Raw genomic sequence first — 23,753 nt, 5'->3', positions numbered from 1 at the left:
ATACACTGCAACCCATCCCTACTTACGACTTAGTCCAGAAGTCTGCATCCTTTACTATCAAGAATATCATTCTGCCGTCTCTTCCACTAAAGAAATACAGTATAGAGCCACAAACTGTTTATTTTACAAGACAATCAATCTGACCATGTGAAATTAAACTATTTTTCTTTTGGCAAGTATTCATGGTTAGCTTACCCAAGGGGTTGTATACTCGAGAAGCTGAACTGAACAAACAGGCTTCCAGTCTCTTTTTCAGCCCGTGTGCTTTCACAGCCTCACAGAGAGTTGGAAATTATTTAACTCTTAAATGATTAACTGTTTTTAAAAATGCAATCTTTTCTCAGTCCGGGGTTAAAAAAAAATTTGAGGGAGCCACAACAAGGAGGCAGAAGAGCCGCAGGTTGCAGACGTAGGGAATATAGTGAAATATAAACTCAAGAGTGAAATTACCTGGTACTCATTGGGCCAAAAGGTAGAGACGGCGAGTTCAGCCTTCAGCCAGTCTTTACCTGTTAGGGCACAAGTGGGAAATGTTCACTCAGTGTTAAGAGGATGAGAATGTGATTGGTGCTAGAGTTGTTACCAGTATTGGAAGTTACATTCCAAATAGGATTGGCCAGTGGACCTTTGTTAACCTGTGGTAACGGAACAGAAAACATGTTTAAAATACAATCATATGTTGAAAAAAAAAAAAAAAAGACACTGCCAAATGTGAATTCAAATCATTCCCCATATTGTACCATAATGGTAATTGATGTTTGAATATTGACAACATTACTCATAATACATCACGTATAAGTTATAGGAACATTGCAATTTGTCCCCTGTACCTTGACCAGGACATTGAGGGTTCCAGGACTGGAACCATCAGAACTGATTAGTTGGTAGTTGAAGTCAATGCAGTGGGTGTCATTCTCCTTCATCACCGGGAGTTGAAATCTGGCCTTCTCCCCAACCTCATACTGCGAGACATCCACATACATGTAGGAACCTGGGCACAGGGTAGGCAAGTCTTACGGTTTGATCTAAGACTTAGTGTGCTTTGTTAATCAACGTTTGACACTTGCCATTTTACAATGTAGGAGTACAATGATTCATTAACGTAATCCCAAAACGTTTGGTTGCCCTAACACTGTTTGGATTATGTGTCGTTTTATTTTATCCTTAATCTTACTAATCAGTTTGGAGGGTAAGTCTCTATGACTTCCGCGTTAATGGAATGACGTACGGACTCAAAAATGTGGCTATTAAAAACAATCTGCTATTTAATGCGAAAATTGTCGTTTTGTGATTAGAATTCTGTCATCGAGAGGAGAAAGAAAGTCCATCCATCTCCATCCATCTTCTTCCGCTTATCCGAGGTCAGGTCGCGGGGGCAACAGCCTAAGCAGGGAAACCCAGACTTCCGTCTCCCCAGCCACTTCGTCTAGCTCTTCCCGGGGGATCCCGAGGCGTTCCCAGGCCAGCCGGGAGACATAGTCTTCCCAACGTGTCCTGGGTCTTCCCCGTGGCCTCCTACCGGTTGGACGTGCCCTAAACACCTCCCTCGGGAGGCGTTCGGGTGGCATCCTGACCAGATGCCCGAACCACCTCATCTGGCTCCTCTCGATGTGGAGGAGCAGCGGCTTTACTTTGAGTTCCTCCCGGATGGCAGAGCTTCTCACCCTATCTCTAAGGGAGAGCCCCGCCACACGGCGGAGGAAACTCATTTCGGCCGCTTGTACCCGTGATCTTATCCTTTCGGTCATGACCCAAAGCTCATGACCATAGGTGAGGATGGGAACGTAGATCGACCGGTAAATTGAGAGCTTTGCCTTCCGGCTCAGCTCCTTCTTCACCACAACGGATCGGTACAACGTCCGCATTACTGAAGACGCCGCACCGATCCGCCTGTCGATCTCACGATCCACTCTTCCCCCACTCGTGAACAAGACTCCTAGGTACCTGAACTCCTCCACTTGGGGCAGGGTCTCCTCCCCAACCCGGAGATGGCATTCCACCCTTTTCCGGGCGAGAACCATGGACTCGGACTTGGAGGTGCTGAATCTCATTCCGGTCGCTTCACACTCGGCTGCGAACCGATCCAGTGAGAGCTGAAGATCCCGGTCAGATGAAGCCATCAGGACCACATCATCTGCAAAAAGCAGAGACCTAATCCTGCGGTCACCAAACCGGAACCTCTCAACGCCTTGACCGCGCCTAGAGAAGGAACGTGTGTCTGTGAAATTGGTATGTACAGGGATGTGTGCACCTCCTCAAAAACACTCAACCGAAAATCAAAACAAAATAAAAATGTATGTTTTTTTCTAATTAAATTAATTGATTTAATCGATGAATCATTGCAGCCCTAAGTGGGACACAGCTGTGCTAAAGTTCGGACTGGGCTCGGCAGCGCGTTGGCCAATCAATGATCAGTTGAAAAATAGCAAAAAAAATCAGATCCCATCTGATAGCCTGATCAGGGTCTGGACATCACTACTTGGTATCTACAGTAGTTAAGTGTCGAAAAGCATATATAATATGGCAGTGATGACAGAACGAACCTTACGCCTGATCCAGATGTTTTAATAATCAGCTTAAACTTAAGCAGATGTTGGGCCAGTGAAATATGATGAAATGTGATGCTTAACGTTACACTCGATAATCTCCCATTTTACTGTGTCACATATGTACAGAACAGGCTACAAAACACGACAAGCACAATATATAACATTTATCAGAATACTGACTAACAACTTGGTGTCCTGGTTGGAAAAAGAGACATAATACACAAAGATAAGTGTAAATAATGTACTATCTGTCAAGGCTAGACAATTAATCGAATTTTAATTTAGATTTTGATCATGGCTTCTCCTGATTATAAAAATGTAATCGAAAAAAAAAAAAAATAACAGGCCACGCAACGTGCATGCAAATTCTGGAGCTTGAGCCTGTGAAACACTTGAGTGAAAAAAAAAGAGCACGTTTACAAGAAGTTTGGGATGTCCCCATGGTTACCATCCATCCATCCTTTTTCTCTACCGCTTATTCCCTTTCGGGGTCGCGGGGGGCGCTGGCGCCTATCTCAACTACAATCGGGCGGAAGGCGGGGTACACCCTGGACAAGTCGCCACCTCATCGCAGGGCCAACACAGATAGACAGACAACATTCACACTCACATTCACACACTAGGGCCAATTTAGTGTTGCCAATCAACCTATCCCCAGGTGCATGTCTTTGGAAGTGGGAGGAAGCCGGAGTACCCGGAGGGAACCCATGCATTCACGAGGAGAACATGCAAACTCCGCACAGAAAGATCCCGAGCCTGGAGTTGAACCCAGGACTGCAGGACCTTCGTATTGTGAGGCAGACGCACTAACCCCTCTTCCACCGTGAAGCCCTATGCATAACCAATAATCACTAAACTAAACAAAAAAGTAAGGCATGATTTACGTGTTTTCATAACCGTGGACAAAGTCTCATAATGGGCAAATAAAACTTAATCCACTGATAAAGTCAAAACATTATCAGGGAATTTGACATACATGTGAGTGAAATGTTATTGTGAGGAGAAAAAACATTTGTGCATGAAAATGTACTTATTTTGCTTCTTTGAAAAGGATCCCTATTAGCTGAAGCCATGGCAGTCAGCGAGTCTTACTGGGCTCTACACAAAACATTACACATTACAAAATGGTTTAAAACATTGCAAAACACATTAAAAACACACAAAAAAACCACAAAGATTGTGCATGAGTTCACAATACAATTCATCACTATCAATAAATATAAAATATGTTAAAAAAGGATGCAATTGCGTCGATCAACATTTACACAGGTACGAAATAACGTAAAATATCACAAATTAATTTAGTTTAATGTTATTGCCTCAACTGTAGTCATTTTTCAAAGGATAATTTCACTTTTATTAGACGACTAGCCAGTGGTAAATTAGTCCAAAAAGCAATGGCTCTATAAATTACCAGGACTCAAATTTAACTTTTGCCACGACCGCTCTTGTGATTTGCAGTAATGCCCTAAAAATTGACCAACATTTACGGCAACAACATGCCGTGACCGCCCTTGACTTTTTACGTGTTGATGTAGTAAGGATGTAACGATAAACGGTATAATGATAGACAGCGGTAAAATCCCACATGATTACTGACACAGTTTGAATTTGTATTTACCGAAAAGCCGTCATTTAGTAATGCATTTTAGGAAACTGCTTACTCCCTGAATACTGAAGCGCCGCGGAGCATGCACATGCACACGCGCTTGAGTCGTTCAGCTCGGGAAACATGGCGGCAATTCCATGGATTTTGTTTTGAAAATGTTCCCCTACGAGCTAATGGCGCCGATCTCTTTGTTTCAATAGCTTCTACTTCTGTGGAGTCTCTGTACGCGATTAAGAGCGCAATGCTCTTGGAGGAGAACAATATTTGATGTTGCAGTTTCGTTTTGAACGGGCAGCCAGCTGCTGGGACTGAGAGTTACCATGCATAAGGCGATGTGTCGGGAACGTTGTCACAATTTGTTTATAAAGTTTGTTTACTGGGATGTTCACCCGTCATTTATTTAACTGCTAACTTTGTTTCAGTTCCAATAACATCATTACTAGCTGAAATGTTTTGTCATCTCATCGAATTGAACGCTGGTTGAGTTGTCCGGGAGGCACAAAGATTGTGTGTTGGATGTGAGGTATCACTCTTTATTTTTGTTGGCCAAACTGTTGCACTGAAGTACCGTATTTATCGGACTATAAGTCGCAGTCTTTTTCATAGTTTGGCGACTTATACTCAGGAGCGACTTATGTGTGAAATTATTAACACATTACTGTAAAATATCAAATAATATATTTTAGCTCATTCACGTAAGAGAATAGACATATAAGATTTCATCGCATTTAGCAATTAGGAGTGACAGATTGTTTGGTAAACGTATAGCATGTTCTATATGTTATAGTTATTTGAATGACTCTTACCATAATATGTTACTTTAACATACCAGGCACTTTCCCAGTTGGTTATTTATGTGTCATATAACGTACACTTATTCAGCCTGTTGTTCACTATCAATGTAACATTAATGTACAAACAGCAGTCACTCCCTCTTTTCTTTTTTTTAGAACCCTCAAGTGAATCACCTCTTTACTCCTTAAGCTGAGAATAGCAGCACAGCACACTTCCTCCCTTCACAATAATAGCGCCACATCCGGTTTGACTGCACTAACAAAATAAAAGGTACGACACGTACTTGATACAGTCACAAAATCATCATGCTTCGACCTAAAATACCGATTAAATTCTCCATAGCTGTGTTGTAAATGAGAAGATTTTTGTATTTTGCATACATTTTATTTTACACAAAAAGCACATAGACTCTATGGTGGTTAAATACTAGTAAAGTAGGGCTGGGCGATACGGCCTTTTATTAATATCTCGATATTTCTGTGCCATGTCCCGATAGACGTTATATATCGCGATATTTTGTCTTAGCCTTGAAAGAACACATTTAATCACAGCAGTATAATGATTCTATGTGTCTACATTAAAACATTCTTGTTCATACTGCATTAATATATGCTCATTTTAAACTTTCATGCAGAGAGGGAAATCACAACTAAGTCAATTTAGCAAAACTGTATTTATTAAACAGTTATTAAGCAGTGGCACAAACATTCATGTCATTTTCAAAACAGAAAGTGCAAGATTGTCAGAGATTTTTTAAAACAAGTGCACTTTTGTGCATGATGTAGGGCTGGGCGATATTGGCTGTTATTAATATTGCGATATTTTTATGCCATAACACGATATACGATATATATCTCAATATTTTTCCTTAGCCTTGAATGAACACTTGATGCATGTAATCACAACAGTATGATGATTCTATGTGTCTACATTAAAACATTCGTCTTCATACTGCATTAATATATGCTCATTTTAAACTTTCATGCAGAGAGGGAAATCATAATTAAGTCAATTGACCAAAACTGTATTTATTAAATTCTCTTCATTCTCTGACAGGTGACTTTTTAAATGAAAGAACAATTTAGTAGTGCTGCTACCTTTTGTAGTAACACTTCTGCTGCATACTTTGCATATTGCTGTTTTCTGCTGAATGAATATCTTTCCGCTTGAAGCCAAACCACCGCTAGATGATGGACCCCCTGCTGATTTTTTGGGCATTAGTTGTTCTTCCTCCATTTGTGATCAGTTTCGCACCTTCTCTCTCTTGTAATGTCACTCAACTCGCTCCGCTCCGCTCTGCTTGCGCCACCTGCCTCAGCTAACATTAGCCATGCTGCTACCTCTCTGCTCGACGAGAGCGTATGGCGCTACACGCGCGACAGTATGTGACGTATGTAAGAAGGTGGGCTTGTTTTACGTCTCTCTGAGAAGGAGAGACGAGAAGGAGTGAGAAACGCCCGGAGTGTAATGCCCGCAGCTAAAATCAACTGCGTGAGAACGTATACTCAAATATTACGATATAGTCATTTTATATATTGCACAAAAACAAACCCGCGATATATCGTTTGTATCGATATATCGCCCAGCCCTAGCATGATGTCACTAAGGTGACATATCAAAGCAACACTAAATTAAAGTGCGCTTTTTGTACAGAACGCCACTACAATAGTTAAAAACAAATTAAGTGCACTTTTGTGCATGATGTCACACAATATATTTCAAAAACTGTTAAATAAAAATGAACTGCATAATAGGAAATCAAATAGTGTATGTCCTTTGTTCTGTGGTAGGTTCCTGCGGACGTTATCGCTTTCTGCTGTTGATTTTTTTTTCATGCGGTGTTGATGTGGAAATTGCTGCTTTGGCATTTTGTGGGTGTGGCGCTGAACCGAGATGTTGAAATGCAGAGTTTCAAGCAATCCTTATTCTCCAACGGGTGACTTTTTCAAATGATGCTACAAATGAGCAGTGCTGCTACTTTTATTAACAACGCTTTTGCCGCATAATTGATAATGGACCCCGTGCTGTTTTTCTTTGGAATTAATTCTTCCTCCATTTGTTACCAGATTTGCACCTTTCTCTCTCATAATACCACTCGCAATGCACCGTTAGCACCTCATTGATTGATTGATTGATACTTTTATTAGTAGATTGCACAGTACAGTACATATTCCGTACAATTGACCACTAAATGGTAACACCCGAATAAGTTTTTCAACTTGTTTAAGTCGGGGTCCACGTTAATCAATTCATGGTAATTCAGCTCCCCGGATTGTTAACAACCAAACTTGTTGTTATGCTATCAGAACTCACTATGTTCTCTGCTGGCTGTACATATCCTACTAAGTCAGACCTACACTGTTTCAAAGTCCACATTTCTCTGGTTATGCAATTGTTGATGACTGAAGTACTGATATCAACCAAAGCTCCTCATCCCACCCCTCAGATTATAAATAATGTCAATAATTCAATGTATATACTCTGATGATTAACCTGTGTGATGACTGTATTATACTGATAGTATATATTTGTACCATCAATTGATTTACGTGGACCCCGACTCAAACAAGTTGAAAAACTTATTCGGGTGTTACCATTTAGTGGTCAATTGTACGGAATATGTACTGAACTGTGCAATCTACGTATAAAAGTTTCAATCAACCAAGCAATCAAAAATAGCTAATGTTACGCATGTAGCTACCTCTCTGCCGTATGTAACGTATGTAAGAAGTTGCACTTGTTTAAATTCTCTCTGAGAAGGAGTGACAGGATAGGGTGGGAAACGCAAGTAGTGTAATGCCCGCAGCTAAAAGCAACTGTGTGAGAACGTATACTCGAATATCACTGAGTAGTCGTTTTCTATATCGCACAGAGACAAACCCGCGATATATATCGAGTGTATCGATATATCGCTCAGCCTTAGTGTAAAAAGGTAAAAAACTGAATTAAAAACAAAACGGAAAAAGTGATTTTTTTTTTTTTAGTTTGCTATTGTTATTTCAATGTATTGGTATTGCTATTATTATTTTACTTTTTGTGGTTTACTTGTTACTAATTCATATCCAGGTGACTATATTTAAAGTTGAGTTTTCATGGTACAATAAATACTCATGTTTTCAAATCAATTAATCACTTCGTAAATAATCGTGATTACAATCCATCCATCCATTTTCTACCGCTTATTCCCTTTCGGGGTCGCGGGGGGCGCTGGCGCCTATCTCAGCTACAATCGGGTGGAAGGCGGGGTACACCCTGGACAAGTCGCCACCTCATCGCAGGGCCAACACAGATAGACAGACAACATTCACACTCACATTCACACACTAGGGCCAATTTAGTGTTGCCAATCAACCTATCCCCAGGTACATGTCTTTGGAAGTGGGAGGAAGCCAGAGTACCCGGAGGGAACCCACGCATTCACGGGGAGAACATGCAAACTCCACACAGAAAGATCCCGAGGCTGGATTTGAACCCAGGACTGCAGGACCTACGTATTGTGAGGCAGACACACTAACCCCTCTGCCACCGTGAAGCCCCGTGATTACAATATCAATCAAAATAATCGTCATTATTATATTTGTTATAATCGTCCAGCTGTAGTATCTGTGCACAAATTATGTAAACAACACTTCATTGAAGCCAGTTAATTCTATTTGACAGAATACGCACAATAAGAGGAGGACAATTGACTAGGATAGTAGTGATTATCCGTCATTGTTCGGTTAATCTACAGTGAGAATATATTGTTGTCTGCAGAATTGAAGAGGGCAAACGACAGCAGATTTTCAAATGGGCGCACACAAACACACACACACACACAGACACTGTATGCCAATCATTGGTCCGTCTCGTTTCATCTCTATTCTGCACATACACGCCGACAAGTTGGCAGTTTTTTGCCAAATAATAATCCTTCCTGCCTCATGAAAGTCAACATCAAGAAGCAATATGACTTCATCCAAGTTGGACGACAGCCACACAGATCAGAAAAAGAGCTGGAAAAAACTCATATTGGTCGATCTTACACAAACGCGCAATGGATGTCACTGCTGCTCCTGCTGGTATCAGACTGATACTCAGACAGTGACATGAAGTGGATGTAAGATGCCAAGGCTGTGTGGCGGCTAAAAATACATGTATCAGTCAAAGCCCCAGATATGTCAAAAAGTACGACACGGCAACACATAACCTTTCACTTAATCATATATCTGGCAGTTAAAAAAAAAATATCGGAAAAAAAAAAGCAGTCAATAAAAGGATTAATATTATAACAGGCAAAATTGCAATGTTTGCAGACATGTAAAATGGTCTCAGCAAAGCTGTATAACAAACACAGACCTTACTTGTGGCAATAAAACCCTTGCATGACAAAAAGCATTAAAAAATTAAACAAAAAAGAATAGACATCCCAACGACACCTGAAATCTGCAGATTTCTAAGATGGCTGCTGTCTTTGAACTGCCAAAGTCTAAAATGGACACTAATGGAATAACAACACAAAAGTAACAAGGCTAAAAATACCCCTGAGACAGACTTAAGACCTAGATATGTCACATCAAAGCAACAACAGCAGAGTTTTAACGTAAGATTCCTTTTTTCCCCCAACACAACAACAGCTTGCTGTGGTGAAAGTTACATTTTATTTTGTGCACCAAGGCAAGCAGTTATAGGTACACAGACACCCACCGTTTTGAGACAGGTTTTTTTTAATGAAGTCTACTGAGGAGCAGAGGTGTCCAAACATTTTCTACTGAGGGCCACACAATGACAAATGAAAGCATGCACGGGCCTTTTGACATGTTTTCATTTTCAAAACCAATACAATAATATAGACAGTTTTAATCCGTTAGGGCTGCACTTATGTTTCGTTCCCGACCTGGAACCTAAAATTTTTAGAAATAAGTCATATCATTTAATTTTTATGTACGATTCAATTCTTAAATATCGAGATCAAGTTCAGGTCTTTCGTTATAGAGTTGTTTTTCTTCGCTGTTTTATGCCCTTTTTTTTTTCAAAACCCTATTTTTCATGGCAAAAAAACACAAAAATGTGCAAAATTTCCCCCCAAAAAATGTTAGCGTGGAATACTTGATGTGAACTTAATTGAAGGTCAAAAATTCACAACGTCATCGATTTTAATGAGTTATTTTTAAGTAACGAGATTCATCCATCCATCCATTTACTACCACTTATTCCTTTTGGGGTCGCGAGGGACGCTGGTGTGATTGTAGCTGAGATGGGCACCAGTGCCCCCCGCAATGAAATTCAAAAACAATTTAAAAAAAACATCTCACTGAAATTGTTGCGAACCCAAAAGGGCCACACTCAGTGTTAAAAATAACTCCTACATTTTTTTTTCAACGCTCAAGCCTAGAGATCAGTGATGGGCAAACTACAGCCCGAGGGCCACATCCGACCCATTGGTTCCATTAATCCGGCCCGCCAAATATTAAAACAGAATTGAGCAAAGATCTGTTTTGAAAATTGCCACAACAAAACTGATACTAGACTTCCACGCACTGGCAAAAAAAGGTGATCAACAACACTGCTTCCACTAAAAGAGAATGTAAGTGTTAACCCTTTGATATCCTTTTGTATGTTTCTTTGATTTTCCTGATATGATATCATTGAAAATAGATGCATTATGATTAAAATACCCCGTGTTTGAGAAGGCTACACTCTTAGTTCCAACAGATACGAGATGCTTTGAAATGCATCGTGTGCCCGTCTCTCAAATTTCAAGAGCCAACTTCAGGGCTATCTGTCGACTGTAAGTTTTTTATTTATTGTTTCATGTTTTGGGGTTTTTACAGTTTTTGTGAAAAAAAATGTTTTTATGGCAAACACAAAATATGCAATATTTGCCCCAAAATATATTTCGAAGTGGCATTTTTTCATTTTAAGTAATTGGAGCTTTGAATTGGTCAATAATTCATAACATTCATTTTTATTCATTGTTATTTTTTGAGTAATGGCAGCTTGGGATAGGTTGATTGGCAACATTAAATTTGGCCCTAGTGTTTGAATGTGAGTGTGAATGTTGGCGCCCAATTGTAGCTGAGATAGGCGCCAGCACCCCCCGCGACCCCAAAAGGGAATAAGCGGTAGAAAATGGATGGATGGGCAGCTTTAAAAAAAAAAAAACAGGCGGCATAGCAGCTTTGTGTTAAAGTCAAAATTGCAACTTTTATTAGTTAAATTTCACCTGTTTGCTCTTTAATTTGCACTTTTTAGTGTTTTGTTTTTAATAGTATTTTTTAGAATGTATCACAGGCCATTAAAAAATTGGCTGCGGGCCGCAAATGGCCCCCGGGCCGCACTTTATACGCCTAACGCATGCAAGGAAATGTATTTTTTCTTGTTTGTTAATCAATTAACTGTTGTTTTTACGGTTTCACACACGTTTGATTTCATTTGGTGATACATAAGCAATGGTAAACCCCTTGAATCGACAAATAATGAGCTGTAGTAGAGTTAAAAGCCTGTTCCCCTCTTGCTTGGCTGCTGACAAATAAAGAGACGTGAGGAGAATGGCAAACCAAAGAGGTTTGAAGTGGAGCTCGCTGACCACATTATGAGTCAAGAGTATCTACTTTAGTCCGGTGAATCACACGGTCCCAGGCCGTCAATGTTCGATTGGCACGATGCACGCTGCTAGCGTAGCGCCTGAGCCCCGCCGCGGCAGCTTGTGCCAACACCAGCCCCCGTTACGATTACATAGATGACTTTTATCTCCGTTGCAAAAAAAAAAAGTGCCAAAACCCTCCCCTGCACACTCGATGTTGCCGCAAGCGCAAACAGCAATTAACAACCAGAACAAATCAGTGTAGGCTTTAAAGATCAACAGCACAACTGAGATGAACGACTGTGAAATAGTAACACTGACTCAACATCTATTGTGTAACACTAATATTAGCAGACTAAGTTGGCATAAACATCATAGTTCAGAAAGTGTTGATCATTTGTAATATGATTCATCTAACATTTGCGTCAACAGAGGCCGTGTTATTTTCTGCACTTCCTGCAACTTCAAAAAAGTCGAATCTATAAAGAATTTAGGCAACACTTGTGAGACAAATAGGTCTCATTTAGAGCTGAACGATTTTGGAAAAATAATCTAATTGCATTTTGTTTTGTCAATACTGTGATGAAAATGTTTTTTTTTTCCTCCAAGCTCCAATAAGTCAATCTGCATTGAACATAAAATATTGTATGTTACAAATATATTTATAATACAAATACAATTATAATCTTAACATTTGATCTTCTTTAGTGGCCTACTGAAATGAGTTTTCTTATTTAAACGGGGATAGCAGGTCCATTGTATGTGTCATACTTGATCATTTCGCGATATTGCCATATTTTTGCTGAAAGGATTTAGTAGAGAACATCAATGATAAAGTTCGCAACTTTTGGTCGCTAATAAAAAAGCCTTGCCTGTATAGGATGTAGCAGACGATGTGCGCGTGACGTCACGGGTTGTAGGGCTCCTCACATCCTCACATTGTTTATAATCATAGCCACCAGCAGCAAGAGCGATTTTTAACCGAGAAAGCGACGATTTACCCATTAATTTGAGCGAGGATGAAAGATTCGTGGATGAGGAAAGTTAGAGTGAAGCATTAGGAAAGAAAAAAAAAAGGCGATTCAGATGTTATAAGACACATTTACTAGGGTAATTCTAGAAAATCCTTTATCTGCTTATTGTGTTAATCATGTTTTAGTGGGATTATAAAGTCATACCTGAAAGTCGGAGGGCTGCGGTGACCGCCAGTGTCTCGGAGAGAAGCAAATGGAGGAGCCAAGATGACAGCTGATGCAGGAGGACTCTAACTCCGCACAAGTCTCCGGTAAAAGACGACTTAATATCACAATTTTCTCATCCAAAAACTTGCTAGTTGACATGTGGTAGAGAAACGTGTTCGCTAAAGTTTCACAAAAAACTAAGAAACACCGGCTGTGTTTCGGTTGCTAAAGGCAGCTGCAATCCACCGCTTTCCACCAACAGCATTCTTCTTTATAGTCTCCATTATTAATTGAACAAATTGCAAAAGATTCAGCAACACAGATGTCCAAATTACTGTGTAATCATGCGATGAAAAGAGACGACTTTTAGCCGTAAGTGGTACTGGACTAAAAATGTCCGCTCAACCAATAATGTCACAAACACGCGTCATCATTTGCGTCATCATTCCGTGACGTTTTCAACAAGAAACTCCGCGGGAAATTAAAAAATGTAATTTAGTAAACTAAACCGGCCGTATTGGCATGTGTTGCAATGTTAATATTTCATCATTGATATATAAACTATCAGACTGCGTGGTCGGTAGTAGTGGGTTTCAGTAGGCCTTTAAAGTCTTGTCAACAAAGCGCTTTTATTTTGAAGGCCGAACATGTGTCTTTGAGCTCTCACTTTAAGAGTGCAGGAGACAAACCTCAAAATCATGGTCCTCCTTAATGTTAAAGGGGACCTTTGAGGATTTTAAAACACATCCTTGTGGTGTAAATAAAATGTATTGGATGACTTGGCGACTTGTCCAGGGTGTACACCGCCTTCCACCCGACTGTAGCTGAGATAGGCTCCAGCGCCCCCCGCGACCCCGAAGGGAATAAGCGGTAGAAAATGGATGGATGGATGGATAAACGGTGTAAATTCTGTGTAAACTTGGCTCCACACTCACATTTATAAAACGATTTTTGAGTCTGACTACGCGATGGTCCATTCTGGAGGCGAATGAAACCACGCCCCATCCTCCCCAAAAGTATCATCAATGATCTTATAAAAATGTACACTGTTTAAATATATCTCTTGAAGTCCATCCATCCATCTTTTACCGCTTATTCCCTTTGTGGTCGCGGGGGGCGTTGGTGCCTATCTCAGCTACAATCGGGTGGAAGGCGGTGTACACCCTGGACAAGTCGCCACCTCATCGCAGGGCCAACACAGATAGACAGACAACATTCACACACTAGGGACAATTTAGTGTTGCCAATCAACCTATCCCCAGGTGCATGTCTTCGGAAGTGGGAGGAAGCCGGAGTACCCGGAGGGAACCCACGCATTCACGGGGAGAACATGCAAACTCCACACAGAAAGATCCTGAGCCCGGGATTGAACCCTGACTACTCGGGACCTTCGTATTGTGAGGCAGACTCTTGAAGTCGTCGGTGCTATTTTCATCCCTGGATGCCGTCGAAAATAAACTTTATGTACAGTATACAGATTCACCCGGTGACAAAAATAGGTACACCTGCACACTCGATAGTTTCAGACACTGCATAAAAAGAAGCTAATTTTAGCACCTTTAGCTACTTTTTTTTCGTGTTTCCATCCCTCTACCTGAGAGCTTTACTTGATGTCCAAATCATTTCCGTTCGGGCTCCAGTACTCTGGAATGCCCTCCCGGTAACAGTTCGAGATGCTACCTCAGTAAAAGCATTTAAGTCTCACCTTAAAACTCATCTGTATACTCTAGCCTTTAAATAGACCTCCTTTTTAGACCAGTTGATCTGCCGCTTCTTTTCTTTCTCCTATGTCCCCCCCTCCCTTGTGGAGGGGGTCCGGTCCGATAACTATGGATGAAGTACTGGCTGTCCAGAGTCGAGACCCAGGATGGACCGCTCGTCGGGACCCAGGATGGACTGCTCGCCTGTATCGATTGGGGACATCTCTACGCTGCTGACCCGCCTCCGCTTGAGATGGTCTCCTGTGGACGGGACTCTCGCTGCTGTCTTGGATCCGCTTTGAACTGAACTCTTGCGGCTGTGTTGGAGCCACTATGGATTGAACTTTCACAGTATCATGTTGGACCCGCTCGACATCCATTCCTTTCGGTCCCCTAGAGGGGGGGGGTTGCCCACATCTGAAGTCCTCTCCAAGGTTTCTCATAGTCAGCATTGTCACTGGCGTCCCACTGGATGTGAATTCTCCCTGCCCACTGGGTGTGAGTTTTCCTTGCCCTTTTGTGGGTTCTTCCGAGGATGTTGTAGTCGTAATGATTTGTGCAGTCCTTTGAGACATTTGTGATTTGGGGCTATATAAATAAACATTGATTGATTGATTGATTGATATACGTCAACCTCTATAGGCGCCTTTCATGGTTGTCTTCAATTACGCCTCACACATTGACACTATTTATTTCCTCTACTCACAGTTTCATAAACTTATTTAACCACACAAAACATTGCAGCATAGACTTCTCTCCATGCCTGCTGGCTTGTAAGCCGCATATTATCACGTCAACAGCCCAAACCTGTGTTAGCGAAAACTTATTTTACTCCAACGCATTGACTCCGCGAGACAGGACGGATGTCACCAACAATTCTCTCACTGAAATAGCGCGCATTCGCACGAGACGATTGTATTGTTACGTTTCCTTTTGTTGCTTGTTTTAATAACGCAGAAACAGCAGCTTTCCGCAACACAGAAACTCTCTATTCATAACATCACAATACACGTAGTCGCTCGTATCGAGGCTAATTCAGTGGTCAGTTGTTGATTGTTTACTCTTTTAAAGATAAACTTGCCATGATATAAAGTGTTTGTGCTTTCCTCCGTTATGTTCAACATGCGAGTTCGTCATAGCAACCTGTGTAGCGTGGCCACTAGAATGGCAGGAGAACAATATAAAGTACCATAAAATCCAAACTATAAGACGGTTGTATTTTCCTAAACATTAAACCCTGTGGCTTATAAAACGGTGCGGCGAATTAATGGATTTGTGTTCGATGACAGCCATAATGCAATTAACAAAATACCAAAAAGGTGTGTTATCTTTCGTGCTATGGTGCCATCTGTTCAACGAGTTCGCTCACTGCAGGTGCTGCTGTGCTCTTCTGTTGAGAACAAATAGAAGTACAAGTGCTGTTCCGTCTTCTAGCCGTCCTTAGCATTTCTACTTGTACGGATTCTTCCTTCATCACTACAATTCAGGGCTGGGCGTTTTGCATACATTTTATTTTACACACAAAAAGCACAAAGACTCTATGGTGATAAAATAAGGGCTGGGCGATATGGCCTTTTATTAATATATTGCTATTTTTGGGCCATGTCACGATACACAATATATATCTCGATATTTTTTTCTAGTCCTATACTCTAAATTTCCTCATCCACGAATCTTTCATCCTCGCTCAAATTAATGGGGAAATTGTCGCTTTCTCGGTCCGAATAGCTCTTGCTGCTGGAGGCTCACATTATAAACAATGTGAGGATGTGAGGAGCCCTACAACCCGTGACGTCACGCGCACGTCGTCTGCTACTTCCGGTAAAGGCAAGGCTTTTTTATTAGCGACCAAAAGTTGGCAACTTTATCATCGATGGTCTCTACTAAATCCTTTCAGCAAAAATATGGCAATATCGCGAAATGATCAAGTATGACACATACAATGGACCTGCTATTCCCGTTTGAATAAGAAAATCTCATTTCAGTAGGCCTATAAGGTATGTAAAAAAAAAAATAATAATTGTATTTGTAAATTACTCATCTTACAACGTATATATCTACGGCTTATAGTCCGGTGCGGCTAATATATGGAAAATATTTTTCCTCTGCTAAACACCGACCTCTATTTAATAATACAACTCTAACATTTGACAACCAAACAATTAAACAAGGCGACACGGTAAAGAATCTGGGTATTATCTTCGACCCAACTCTCTCCTTTGAGTCACACATTAAAAGCGTTACTAAAACGGCCTTCTTTCATCTCCGTAATATCGCTAAAATTCGCTCCATTCTGTCCACTAAAGACGCCGAGATCATTATCCATGCGTTTGTTACGTCTCGTCTCGACTACTGTAACGTATTATTTTCGGGTCTCCCCATGTCTAGCATTAAAAGATTACAGTTGGTACAAAATGCGGCTGCTAGACTTTTGACAAGAACAAGAAAGTTTGATCACATTACGCCTGTACTGGCTCACCTGCACTGGCTTCCTGTGCACTTAAGATGTGACTTTAAGGTTTTACTACTTACGTATAAAATACTACACGGTCTAGCTCCATCCTATCTTGCCCGGTAACAGTTCGAGATGCCACCTCAGTAGAAGCATTTAAGTCTCACCTTAAAACTCATTTGTATACTCTAGCCTTTAAATAGACTCCCTTTTTAGACCACTTGATCTGCCGTTTCTTTTCTTTTTCTCCTATGTCCCACTCTCCCTTGTGGAGGGGGTCCGGTCCGATCCGGTGGCCATGTACTGCTTGCCTGTGTATCGGCTGGGGACATCTCTGCGCTGCTGATCCGCCTCCGCTTGGGATGGTTTCCTGCTGGCTCCGCTGTGAACGGGACTCTCGCTGCTGTGTTGGATCCGCTTTGGACTGGACTCTCGCGACTGTGTTGGATCCATTATGGATTGAACTTTCACAGTATCATGTTAGACCCGCTCGACATCCATTGCTTTCCTCCTCTCCAAGGTTCTCATAGTCATCATTGTCACCGACTACCCACTGGGTCATTATTGTCACCGATGTCCCACTGGGTGTGAGTTTTCCTTGCCCTTATGTGGGCCTACCGAGGATGTCGTAGTGGTTTGTGCAGCCCTTTGAGACACTAGTGATTTAGGGCTATATAAGTAAACATTGATTGATTGATTGATTGATTGATAATATTAAGTGGGTGCGGCTTATATACTGGTGCGCTCTATAGCCCGGAAAATATGGGAAATTGTTTTATGCTTGCATAATGTTCACTGTGTGAGTTTGTCATTGAAACCTGTGTAGAGTGGTCACTTGGGTTGTAAAATATACACAACATACACACAATGATATATGATATAAAAAGATATAACCGATAATAAAACTTTTAACACTTGTTACATCAAGATAATGCATATTGATGACACACTCTAGTTGTGTCCCCAAAATTTGGCAGCGACAAGCGGACAAAGGTGCCCTCAACACAATGTAGCATCTTTGTTAGCGTTCCTCCCAAGTACAAAGCCACTTCTAAGTCAGCAATCATCGCCATGTCGGCAAATAAACTCCACTTCTTACCAGTGCCATGATCACTGGAGTACAAGAAACAGTTAAACATGCTACACTCCACATCGTAGTAGGATACAATAAGCCATGCAAACCGCTATCAGCAAACTTGCACCCTTGAATTTAAACAAAATGCATCTATCAATACAAATATCGACTGTAACAATACCAAGTATAAGAGCAGTATATTGTCGAAACAATGATTACATCAATGTGTTTACTATCACAAAATCTTATGTCGTTTTTGTTATTGTTTACAAACTAAAACTCAGTCTGGACAAATGATTAGGGGGAAATTATGGGATTTAGATCAGAGTCGATAGTAGGAAATCATTGAATTATTCATTTAGTTATCCCGTCATCATTTTTTTCTGATTATAATTTTGATCAAAAATGTAATCATTCTTGAAACGTTTAAGTACTAGTTGGTATTGGATCGATACCTAAATTTGTGGTATTGCCCCAAACTGATGTAAAGTATCAAAAGACAAAACAATAAATGCTCATTACTTTTTAACAGAAGTGTAAATAGAACCATGTTACAATAGAAAGTGACCACACAATAAAAGCAAGTAAGCAGGTAGATTAATAATCATTTTGAGAAAATGATATAACCGGAAATAATGCAACACGGTACTGCATAGGTCAGCAGCCAAATCAGCTTTTGCAACACGTTATGAAATAATTAAATTACCATTCTTGTACCAAATAATGTATTGTGATACATAACGTTATCACATGAGGCTGTAATTTATATCGCAATAGGGATTTTATTTAGGCCATATTGCCTATCCCTGGTGGTCAATTATGCGGTTTCCATTGCCAGGTCGCTATAGACAGGGTTTGACTGCGTAAGCACAAAAACATCTTCGGTTTCCCACAAGAGAACATAAGTTTAGATGTGTTTTTTCCTGATCGCGTATACCTTGTTTTGTTGGTGTTTTGTAGCCATTAAATTAGCAATCCAGGCTGCCAAAGTCTCAGCAGTTGTCGGTGCACCGTCGCCATTTCATTTTGTTACAGCTGGCTGTTGCATTTGAAAGGGAAGAGGTTTTGCTCAGTGCCTCAGGGCTCAGTTGTGTTTCTGTTATGCTCTTTTTGCAAAACAAGGCCTTTAATGTTTAAATGGTATAAGGCTGGAATATAAATGTGTTTGGGATTAATAATTAATTGTTGAAAAACAGGGTCTTATGCAGCTCAAAATGAGTATACAAAGCTTCCAACCCATTATTTTCCCAAACTATATATATATATATATATATATATATATATATATATATATATATATATATATATATATATACTGTATATTTTTTAAATGCCCATCCCAAGAAGAGGGAAATCTCAAGTTTTGGATCTATTGTTCCTCCTGGCAAAGTTTGCTTTGCAGCCACAATTCTACACACTTTATGGTGTCACTTCAAATGTCCAGCGTATATAAGCATACCCCTAGGTGAGACACCTTAGCTAAGCAGCTTCTCCAAACTATTGGCGTCTCCTGCAAAGACAAATTTATAAATTCATGCAATCATCCGTTACCTCTCACGTTCAACATTTACCCTCTTGAAACGTCAAATTTTTTCCTCGTAATGATTTGACACCACTTGGGATGATATTAACAGTGCCTTATTGGGCAAGGATCTTCAAGACAACACTTGCCACACAATGGGGTAAAAGTGTGTTTTGTCGTATCTCAAATGTCAGTGAGGTTGGGTTGTCATGACGATCAGCAGCAGAGATAAATAATGTCATATTGTCATGGTAACAGAGTCTCTTCCAAGCAGAGGTGCAGAGAAGACAGGACATTGGAGATGAGAGGTGAGAGATAAACTGGTGAAGTCCGGTGAAAAATGAGCACTGAGCTTATGGACAACTTTTTTTTGGCCTCATTTTATTTGTTTGCAGTACGAATAGTACTTCCATGGTTTTAGGTAAAAGATGTGGCTTTTAACATCGTAAAGTAGCCAACCTTCCCTGTTCCCTTCTTTTGATTAATGACCTCCTGTTCTTAATTAGACCCTCAGCCCTGAGGCAGAAAGATATAATTCCCCCTTCATCACCATCATGAAAAAAAAACTAACAGATTACAGAAGAGAACGAGGCAGGGTAAAAATGTGGACCGGATAAATCAAGTGCTGGCTGAAGATGCTGCAGTGTCCACCAATTTTACAGATCGTTTACCCGGTTCAGGGTCACACAGAGCTGGAACCTATCCCAGCTGGTCCCAAAAAGGTCCCAAGTCAAACACAGGACTACTGACAACCTTTCACACCAGTGAAAATCAGAGTGAACCAGGATATGGTCGAAGGCCTGACACTTTAGTGGTTCAAAATCAACATTTATTGATCTGCTTCAGTCAGTTTTGAAAAAAACATAATTCCTCAAAATCAAAAACCGCATCCTTTGCGTTATTTGCCATCCCTAAACCAACAAGCTTGACATATTTGTCAATGAAGACAAAGTTGATGCTTTTAGGTTTAGTGGTTTATCTCATCAGTTTAAGTTGATATACCATATTTCCAAAGCTTTAACTCTGAAGTTTATTCGAAGATGCGGCTAATCTATGGATTTTTCTTTGTTAACGGCTAAATTAGGGGGTGTCCAAACTGCGGCCCACCGGCATCTACAATTTGACCCGCGAGATGGCAATTTAACCAAGCGCAGTGTTTTCATATCGTATAAGAACCAATAGCATTTTAGTCACCATCTGGTGGCCAACAAAAGTAGCTCAGGTCAGTGACTAATTATTGTATAAGTTACACAATTATTACTTATGTGACCCAATCCAAACAACCTTCCCAAGTTATGGTGCAGGAAAAAAAAAAAAAATCTAAATTACATCCATTTAAATCCATAGTTCGGTGCGACAAAAAGTTGAAAACATTATTTCTAAATTAGTGGGTGCGGCGTATAGTCCGGTAAATACGGTCTATCTTCTAAAAAATGTGTAAATACATTTTAATATAGATTTCTATTGCTATCAAGAACTATATTTTCAACCGCTAACTGCATTGATGAAACTAAACTTCCCAAGACCAACACAATCGAATACAGAGTTCTTCTTTCCACCGCAGACTAGTTGACTCTGGCTGCAGCTATCGTTTGTTTCAGTAATCAAGTAACATATCAATTAGTTTGTTGATTTAATAAAGTCATCAAATAAAACACATGTTATAGCCTCGATGCAAATTTTATGTAAAATAGTTTTAATAACTTTTTTTTGCTTGCCATAACCATCATTCTTTTCTTTGGGTGTGCTGTATTGCAGCGGCTGTGCATAAACCATGTCAGCATATTTAATAAATTATAATGAAATAAAACACTAAATAATAATCTTTTTTTTTTTAATAATGTATAAATCGCTGCTGTCCTAATGGAGACTGACTCATTAGCACCTGTGGATAGTTCAGTTAGTTAATTATTTTGCCCATCCCTATTCTAAATGATCTCTACCCATTAAAAGGGGGAAAGCGTTTTAGTTTCTTTCCTAGACCCTGTCTTGGAGAGAAGACTTGACCAATCAACACCACATTTAGTACAGTCTCACCTTTGGGCAGGGAGGGGGATACGTAGGGGACCTCCTGAGTATTGATGTGTGTCCAGTCAAAGTCATCATAGGGGTCTTGTTGGTAATCACACTGAGAGAAGCCCTCATCAAACGTACAGCTTCCTGCAAGGGGAATAGAAACAACTTTAGTTTACTTCACACTAAAAAGGAAACAAGGTTACTGTATTTTCCTGTTTGGCATCTCACAGGGAATTATCATATCCATGAATAGATATGTTAATTGTGCCTCAGACCAAATGGCTATGACCTGGGGTTCCTCAGGGATCAACTATGGGTCCCCTATTTTTCAACTTGTACATACTGCCACTAGACCAGGTGATACGCAGCAACAACGTGTCCGACCACAACTATGCAAATGTCAATGACGGCAAGTGAACTTTGGTTTTGGTCACTGCATCAAACAGATCAGCGTGTAGATGCAAAACAATTTTCTGGCCCACAGAGGCAAAGAGAACATGTTATCAGTCACCCTGAGACCCTTCCTATGAAAGGTTGACATCTGGGGGTAATAATGGACTGAAACCTAAACTTTAAGTAACATCAGTAGCTTTGTATCACATAAAAACATGGGCAAAATCAAAGGAATCGTGTCTAAAGCAACCCGAGAAAGACTAAACCATGCCTTTGTCTCCAGCATGCTAGACTGCAGTAATGGCCTTCTCTCATTGGGCTCTCTAAACAAGCTCTAAAACAGCTGCAATACATCCAGAATGCTACTGCTCGAGTCCAGACTAAAGGCAGGAAATACGACCATGTTAGTCCTGTGCTTCGGTCTTCCTGTTATATGTTAAAACAATTTTTGTCAACAAGTCTTTTGATGGTTTTGCCAAAGTACATCTGACATCTTACATCAATAAGAACCATCTTTGGTTGTGGGAACCTCATACTGGTGCCAAAAGTCAGGACTAAAGATAGGTAAAGTTAAAGTACCAATGATTGTCACACGTAGGGCGGCATTTTCAGTGTTATGCTCCAGAGAATGTGGAAGTTTTCCAGAAGTGTTTAAATACAGGCTGAAAACACGTTTAATTTAACAGTGCATATGAAAACCGAAGGTATTTTATCAAACTCTTTGATTTGATTTTAATTATTTAAAGGTTATTTTATAATTTTCTGGTGTTATTCAAGATTTCATTCAAATTCTTATAATTTAATGTATCTATAAAGCACTTTGATCTGGCTTGCGTACAAATTGTGCTCCATAAATAAACTTGCCTTGCCTGGACAATACTTCTGTATTGCATCTAAAATGCATCTCTGGATGTTACTTTTTTGTGTTCTTGTGTCCGAGTTTGTTAATAAAGCACCAGGAGTCGAAGCTCCAACAGTCATCCATCAAGGTTAGACACGATCACCCATGACTCAACCGTCAGCAGCCTTCAGCTGATCATCTGAGCCCATCACCACCACCTCTGGCCACGCATGTGTGAGCTGGCCGCTATAGGACCCGCCCGAACAGGAACCCGCACTAATACAGAGAGACGCCGCCTGTCCCTGGTGGCCAGCAGAACCAATCAACTGCGGATGATACGTGGCTTGTACCGGCAATATTGCTGATAAGAAGAGCATGGTGATTACTGCTAGCTATCTGATTCATTGACCCCACAGCTATGCATGGTTTGTGTTAATAACATGGCTCTGAGATAAACAGCGAAGAAAGGCTAAGGACCATCTGATGCAAGTCTCTAATTGTTAGTCGGGACAAGATGAGGCTCTTCTTGGCAAAGCTGAGGCAATATGAACAAATCTATCCAGCCATCTATAAATAATATCAAAGATGGTGGTACAACAACACTAACAATATGAAGAATAATCTCCCCGTTCCAAAATGTTGTCATCCTAAAGCTGGTTTCATCAAACTAACCGACCGAACATGACAGCTGGTGATTGATTAAGTGATTAATAACTTTGGCCCTGCAAATGATAATGATCCATTGTTCCACACGAGATTAAAAAACGCTTGGAAAAAATGATCATGCAAATGATCTGATTATGCTGGCGCAGTTTCATGTAAGCAGCGAGGGGCACACTTAAACATCTGGAATGCTTAAGTACTTTGGTGAAGTTTATGGACATTTAGTAAGGTCCTTTGTCCAGGTAAAATACAAGAACAATTTTCTTCCTGTATTTCCTGAAGTAGGAGTCAAAGCAGTCTTAGTCTAATGTGAATACACTGTACTGCACATTCATCATTAATTAGAAGGGTTTTGATGCAAACCATATTGTGGCGAACTGAACGTCTTAGCT

At 40.4% G+C, this 23,753-nt stretch overlaps 1 protein-coding gene across 13 annotated transcripts in view; it reads right to left on the bottom strand.

The window, feature by feature from the left end:
• Positions 1-23,753, bottom strand: part of ptprk (protein tyrosine phosphatase receptor type K) — a 240,816-nt gene that overhangs the window by 140,164 nt on the left and 76,899 nt on the right. For all 13 annotated transcript variants that reach the window (XM_061885778.1, XM_061885767.1, XM_061885765.1 and 10 more), the window contains 4 exons: positions 21,486-21,608; positions 831-991; positions 584-635; positions 451-509 (listed from right to left, as the gene is read on the bottom strand). In XM_061885778.1, coding sequence (XP_061741762.1) covers positions 451-509; positions 584-635; positions 831-991; positions 21,486-21,608 — 395 coding nt within the window. The remainder of the gene's footprint in view (positions 1-450; positions 510-583; positions 636-830; positions 992-21,485; positions 21,609-23,753) is intronic.

Source organism: Nerophis ophidion, linkage group LG24 (assembly GCF_033978795.1).
Source record: "Nerophis ophidion isolate RoL-2023_Sa linkage group LG24, RoL_Noph_v1.0, whole genome shotgun sequence".
In the NCBI taxonomy this organism is placed as follows: Eukaryota; Metazoa; Chordata; class Actinopteri; order Syngnathiformes; family Syngnathidae; genus Nerophis; species Nerophis ophidion.
This window is presented reverse-complemented; position numbering and strand designations above follow the sequence as displayed.